Source organism: Sander lucioperca, chromosome 12 (genome assembly GCF_008315115.2).
Source record: "Sander lucioperca isolate FBNREF2018 chromosome 12, SLUC_FBN_1.2, whole genome shotgun sequence".
NCBI classification, from domain to species: Eukaryota; Metazoa; Chordata; class Actinopteri; order Perciformes; family Percidae; genus Sander; species Sander lucioperca.
The window spans coordinates 23,132,902-23,140,401 of NC_050184.1; the positions used below are offsets into that span (position 1 = coordinate 23,132,902).

At 44.9% G+C, this 7,500-nt stretch overlaps 1 protein-coding gene across 3 annotated transcripts in view; it reads right to left on the minus strand.

The window, feature by feature from the left end:
* The window catches only part of gripap1 (GRIP1 associated protein 1), a 65,177-nt gene that overhangs the window by 2,468 nt on the left and 55,209 nt on the right, over positions 1-7,500 (minus strand). For all 3 annotated transcript variants that reach the window (XM_031293118.2, XM_031293117.2, XM_031293119.2), the window contains one exon: positions 4,341-4,434. In XM_031293118.2, the coding sequence (XP_031148978.1) occupies positions 4,341-4,434 (94 nt within the window). The remainder of the gene's footprint in view (positions 1-4,340; positions 4,435-7,500) is intronic.

Genomic DNA, 7,500 nt, shown 5'->3' on the forward strand with positions numbered 1-7,500 from the left:
TTCGAATGTCTGTTTCTTTTTACAATTCGAATATATATCTGAATTAACGTTTCAGCCCGTTTTCATAGAATCAAATAACTAATAAAACCCAAAGTGATCATAAAAATGAACAGACATCAGCGTGATCAGAACCAAGGAGAGAGGAGGTGAGGAGGAGGAAGAGGAGGCAAGAAAGGGGAGGAGAGAAGGGGGGAAAAAGAAGAGAAGACATACTACCATACTAGCTGTATGTACAGAAAAGATGCTGAGTGTGCAGAGCGTATGTGCTGTAAATATTTTACACCTGTAAGTGTGTTTGGCAGTGTGTTGACGTACAGCTTCACAAAGCTGGACAACAGCTGGCTGCTCATTCTCACCCCGTTACTTTCCACTGAAGCAACTTAATTTAACAGATAAACCTGTCACCGTGAAGCCTGGACCCTAATGTTCCATGCATTTGTGTCTAAGAGACTAATGTGAACATGTTAGAATTCACCATCACCAAACCCACCAGACTCCATGTAAATAATCAGCATTTTTAGCGTGTATAGAGCCAGCATATCTCCACCAGACTCCATGTAAATAATCAGGACTTTTAGCGTGTATAGAGCCAGCATATTTCCACCAGACTCCATGTAAATAATCAGGACTTTTAGCGTTATAGAGCCAGCATATTTCCACCAGACTCCATGTAAATAATCAGGACTTTTAGCGTGTATAGAGCTAGCATATTTCCACCAGACTCCATGTAAATAATAAGGACTTTTAGCGTGTATAGAGCCAGCATATTTCCACCAGACTCCATGTAAATAATCAGGACTTTTAGCGTGTATAGAGCCAGCATATTTCCACCAGACTCCATGTAAATAATCAGGACTTTTAGTGTGTATAGAGCCAGCATATCTCCACATGTAAATGGGTGAATTAAGGGTTTATTTCAACCAAACCAGAGTGGTGATTGTTGGAACAGTGGAAAGATGAACCAAGACGGACTTTGATAGTTTTATTTAGTTTCTGTCCACTTTGAATGAAGTGTGTTTTACGATGATAAAAGTAGTGATTATTTACATGGAGTCTGGTGGGTTTGGCTGCTGACCTAAAGCAAGGCACCAAACCTCCAACTGCTCTCCACAGATCGAACCCTGTTGCCTAGAAACGCTGCAGCAGATTACAATAACTGTGACACGCTCAGTCTGGTTTCACAAGTTTTAATTACATGTAAATGAACACTGGATGTATAGAACTGGGTGTTAAACAGCTGCAGCACACACACACACACACACACACACACGAAGAGAGAGATAGAGAGAGGGAGAGAGAGAGAGAGGGAGAGGGAGAGGGAGAGGGAGAGAGAGGGAGAGGGAGAGAAAGAGGCAGAGCAAGAGAGAGAGGGAGAAAGAGGAAGAGAGAGAGAGGGAGAGAGAGAGACATAGAGAGAGAGAGAGAGAGAGAGAGAGGGAGAGAGAGAGAGAGAGAGAGAGAGGAGAATAAAAACCAGTCAAACATGAAATTGAAAACAGCAGAGAGAACCTGGGAGGAGAACAGGATGAGGGAGGAGAGGAGAGGAGAGGAGAGGAGAGGAGGGGAGGAGAGGAGAGGAGAAAGGAGAGGAGAGGAGGAGAGGAGAGGAGAGGAGAGGAGAGGAGAGGAGGAGAGGAGAGGAGAGGAGAGGAGAGGAGAGGAGAGGAGAGGAGAGGAGGAGAGGAGAGGAGAGGAGAGGAGAGGAGAGGAGAGGAGAGGAGAGGAGGAGAGGAGAGGTGGAGCACCTTTCACACACACTAATTCAGAGAGTTTTACAGGACGACTGTGTTTACATGCAGCTACAGCCCACGACCTCTGCTGGGTTTCTTCAGCTAAATCAACAGTCGGACAAAGTGACAAAAAAAACGTCAGAAAAAGTGACAAAAACTAGGTGGGCCAAAATGCATCGTGGAGCTAAAGTGATATTGGGGCCTGACGTGATTAAATAGTGAAAGGATTTAAGGTGCGTCACGTCAACATTAGCTTCAGTTTAGTATTAAAGAAACATAGACTTAGTATTTATGCAAAGATGTAATGAAGTGAATATGCTTCTTTATTTTAAATATTTATATATAAATATATGTGAAATAATTGTGCTGCACCGCTCAGCTATAGTTTATAGATTATTATAGATGTTACACGCTTGTTTCTCTACATTATGTTAAGTTTCTTTCTGCCTCTTATGTCGCTGCCGTGCTTTCTTTTTAACAAGATAATTAACAGCTGCTGGAACGAAGGTGGGAACAGAACCACTGTTCTGATTAACGGATAACGGAGGCTCATTATAACGAAGAGGAGAGGAGAGAAGAGGAGAGAGGAGAGGAGAGAGGAGAGAGGAGAGAGGAGAAGAGAGAGGAGAGAGAGGAGAGGAGAGGAGAGAGAGAGAGAGGAGAGGAGAGAGAGGGGGGAGAGAGAGGAGAGGAGACAGGAGAGGAGAGGAGAGGAGAGGAGAGGAGAGAGGAGAGGAGAGAGGAGAGAGGAGAGAGGAGAGAGGAGAGGAGAGGAGAGAGGAGAGAGGAGAGGAGAGAGGAGAAGAGAGAGGAGAGAGGAGAGGAGAGAGGAGAGAAGAGAGAGGAGAGGAGAGGAGAGAGGAGAGGAGAGGAGAGAGGAGAGAGGAGAGAGGAGAGGAGAGAGGAGAGGAGAGAGGAGAAGAGAGAGGGTATTTAATTGAAGAACAAATCAGCTGATAGTTTGAGTTCTCACACACACACACACACACACACACACACACACACACACACACACACACACACACACACACTCTGCATCACTGTGCAGCTAAATATAGCAGCGCTGAACATCAGAGGCACATGAAAAAAAGACAGATTCCTCACGTCTTAATCTCCGTTAGTGTTTCCGTGAACTCGTGATTACAGACTGATTATATTGATTACAGACTGATTATATTGATTGATTATATTGATTGATTACAGACTGATTATATTGATTGATTATATTGATTGATTACAGACTGATTATATTGATTGATTACCTGAGTGCAGGTAATTGGAGCGGTAGATTAACGTGGTAGATTAACGTCATTCTCAGATAAACGACATGCTGAGGCGGCCAAAATTCTGCTGACTGATGCACTTTGATATATTATGCCTGATTTTGTACAGAACCCTTCATAGACCCAACCACAATGGGTTTTTTGGGGCATTTCTAGGCCTTTACTGACAGGACAGCTGAAGACATGAACGGGGAGAGAGAGGGGGGAATGACATGCAGCAAAGGGCCGCAGGTCGGAGTCTGAACCGCGGCCGCTGCGTCGAGGAGTAAACCTCTATAAATGGGCGCCCGCTCTACCAGCTGAGCTAACCGGGCGCCCAACCACAATGTTTTATGACAAAAACTTCTGGGTAGAAAACTCCGTCGTAAATACAATTTAACGGTGCTGAGCAAACGGGGGACGTACTCTCACGTCCTTCATCTAAAATGCATATCTGATGCTTTCATATGTCAACACTTTGAGTAATGTTGGGCCACAGACTAAAGAGAACGACACCACCCAAACTAGCAGTCAGTCCGACCGGCGCTGACATGTTACCGCTAGATTTGGTTTATCAAAGCAACACGGGACAGGAAATAATAAACACAGCAGAGAGCACAGATAGACGGGACCTCCGTGTTTAACTGGATTTCTTTAAACGTTACAGTTACGACTAAAAATGACAACAGAAATGACGGCCATTTGTCTACTCGTAAGTCTGTGTGTCCGTGTGTGTGCATGCGTGTGTTGGTGTGTGTGTGTGTGTGGGAATGTCGGAGTGTGTGTGTGTGTGTATGTGTGTGTCTGTGTGTGTGTCTGTGCGTGCGTGCACATGTGTGCTCTGTGTGTGTATGTATGTGTGTGTGTGTCTGTGCGTGTGTGTGTGTGCGTGTCTCTGTGTGTGCGTGTGTGTGCGTGTGCGTGTGTGCGTACGTGTGTGTGTGTGTCTGTGTGTGTGTCTGTGTGTGTGTGTGTGTGTGTGTGTGTCTGTGTGTGTGCGTGTCTCTGTGTGTGCGTGTGTGTGCGTGTGTGCGTGCGTACGTGTGTGTGTGTGTGTGTGTGTCTGTGTGTGTGTGTGTCTCTGTGTGTGTGTGTGTGTGTGTGTCTCTGTGTGTGTGTCTGTGTGTGTCTGTCTGTGTGCATGTGTGTGTGCGTGTGTGTCTGTGTGTGTGTGCGTGTGTCTGTGTGTGTGTGTGTGTGTGTGTCTGTGTGTGTGTCTGTGTGTGTGTCTGTGTGTCTGTCTGTGTGTGTGTCTGTGTGTGTGTGCGTGTGTGTGTGTCTGTGTGTCTGTCTGTGTGTGTGTGTGTGTGTGTGTGTGTGTGTGTGTGTGTGTGTGTGTGTGTGTTACCTCTGCGACTGTCCATCACGTAGGTCTCTATGATGGCGCTCTTCCTGCGGATATCTTCAGCCATCGACGAACAGCTGACCTCCAGATGTTTCACCTGAAAGAAAAAGTAAACAGTCTGTTTTCATACTCACGTAAAAGTTAAAAAAAAGTAATAGTCGTGCACTCATACTTTAGTAAGTAAGTAAAAGTACAGAAAGCATCAGCATCAAAATATACTATATATTTTGCTTTAATAAGTAACTAAAACTGTCAGATTTTCTGAATGAAAATAAATGTTTAGGTACTTGTAGTATTTGAGCAAATGTACAAGTTACATTCCACCACTTGTCTGCTGTCAATCAAATGTATTTTTTGAATTCTGACACACTACTTATTAATTTACAGAGCTTTCTTTTTTAAATTAACTGTCCTAACAATTTTAGGGTCTTATCCTGCACCCGGCGCAGAGCAGCGCAAAGCCCGACCCTAGTGTCTTTGCTAGTTTAAGACCAGTTGTTAATTTCCCTTCCTGATCTGATCTGTGGCCAATGGGCGTGTTGGTCTTACAGGGAGGTGTGTTCAGGTGCATTCTGGGTGTGCTGGTCTTACAGGGAGGTGTGTTCAGGTGCATTCTGGGCGTGCTGGTCTTACAGGGAGGTGTGTTCAGGTGCATTCTGGGCGTGCTGGTCTTACAGGGAGGTGTGTTCAGGTGCATTCTGGGAGTATTGCTATCTTGAGGCAGCGGGAAGTGATGGCACCATTGACCAACAAAAACCTGGTCTAAAGTCAATAACGCAGCATTTCATTGTTATTTTAACAGAGCATTAGTAAAATGCTCCTAGGCTCGTGCACAGCACGTGCACACTATGCTTGTTACACACACAGGGACGCACAGCAGCACACACACATGCAGAAGATTACTAATAAAAATATTACGGTGCAAATCCTCCATCATAACAGCAATGCTCCAAGGTCCAAACGCACCTGGCTTTTAAAGGGAATGGGAGATGATCTCTGATTGGTTGATTGCATGTTACGCCCAAAACACACCTCTGATTAATGAAGACACTAAGTACAACCCTTTAGAACCATGCACCCGGCACACGGACCCTTTTTTCCGCCGTCAAACTAGCAAAAGTGGATTAGGACACGCCCTAAACGCACCTGCACCAGGCGCTTCACACCGTGACCTCAGATCGTTAAAATAGGACCCTGAGTCCTCAAATTGGTTACAGAGCTCCACCAGCAGCTGAAACCCAAAACATATTTTCATAAAAGTCATTTTATGAATATGAAACAAACAAAAGCTAAATGTATCTTTACATTTTTGAAGCTGTAAGCAGAAAACGTTGAATATTTTACTTGAAAACCGAAACAACTGATCGAGTCTCTCTTAGAAATATTCTGTCGATCAACGGCCAGATGAGTTTTTGCAGCGTCGGCAGAGACGTGGGCCGTGACCCCCACAGAGGGAACAGAAATATTGACTGCTGCAGAGGATATTAATAATGCATCTAAAAACATAAACCTCTGTCTAAAAACAGGCTGGACTTTTTATTGTTGACCCAACTGTCGACTCGAGGCATCAAGCGAAGCGTCACAGAGCAGAAGAGAGACGTTCATTTGACTTTGTAGACATTTTGTTGATAGTTTGATCGGAGTGGAGACTGTCGCTGCCCGATGTGAGTCGAGTGCAGATGTGAGATGCGCATGCTCGGATTTAAACGGTTTACGGCATAACGCCAAGGCTGAGTCATACTGAAATTTGTGAAATCCATAAATTAATAAACTTTTCTCATTACAAACAATAACAGAAGATGGATATCATTTCAAAAACATAGCTTCCTATGATTGTTTGATTGCTAACGTTAGCTCAAAACGCCATTCCAGTGACAGCCTTTGTTGTGTCTGATTGCTAACTTGTAGCCAACAGTGAACCAACTTCGTTACGTAGGTCCATTTTTATTGTGTTGACGTTAGAGAAGTCTCTCGTTAGCAGGTTGTTGGAGGCTACTTTAGCCTCTGATCTAGAACTGACATCAGGGATCATGCCGTGAAAATGTGATGCCTTACGCTAAATAATAAATGACTGCTATGTAAAGTACCTATCTCATTATTCTGTCAAAGTGACGCACGCGCAACTCACATCTACACTCGACTCACATCGGGTAGTGACAGAGACACGCAGGACAGAGAAGAGGACATGTAAGGAGGAGTGTCACGGCTCTCCAAACCCACGATTCGATTTTAAGTTTACAATTTAATTTCGATTTTTTTCAGCAGGGACAACAACACCACAATAACAGCAACTAGATGGCAGAACGGTACTTTACAACAACAGTTAGAGTTTCTAAGAGTTTACGAGATGCAATTGAATGCACCATTAGTTTAACAAGGTGCACCTGAACGCACCGTGGAGTCCCGTCGGAGCCCACAGTCTTCACCTTCGTTGTTTGTTTCCATAACTCTCTCACAGGGAAAGCTAAATGTTGCCACACGCCGACATCAGGGAAGCAAGAGGATTTTACAGTGTTGTGGTTTCTATGTCAGCTCTGACTCAGGCAGTGGCCATGGTGTCTGGAAAAGCTAACCGCTAAGCTAACGTTACCCCTTGGCTTAAGCTGCATGCTACCAGCCGGTAGGCTAACAGTACCTGGGCTGTTTCCCAAGTCTCTTATTTGATATCTCCTCACTCCTCGCTAATTCTACTTCTAATTCTAATTACTGCCCCAAGGGTGGAGGAGGGATCTCTGAGGAGCTATGAGAGAGGATGGAGGATGGATCTCTGAGGAGCTATGAGCAAGGACAGAGAGCAGCCTTCCTGGAAGCCGTTGCCAAATCTGCCAAAACAGCCAGCAAATTCACTTGGCGCCTCAGAGGAAAGGACGTCTCACCCCTCTAAAAACACATTTCCTTGTTCCCTCTCTCCACTCATGATTTCCTTGCGTCTCTCCCGTGCTTCCTTTGCGGGACGAACTAAGACCCGAGGAAGTAAAGAAAGTGAAGGAAACGTGGGTGCAACTTAACAACCTTGGACGTAACCACTGTCTTTAGCTGCAGGCTAGCAGCCGCTACGCTACGCTGTGTCTGTTGGCGGTGGGGTGGAGAGAGAAGAAATACTGGAGGAATCACCAATCCTGATTTTCATTTAGATAGTTGGACTTGAAAGCTCATTTCGACT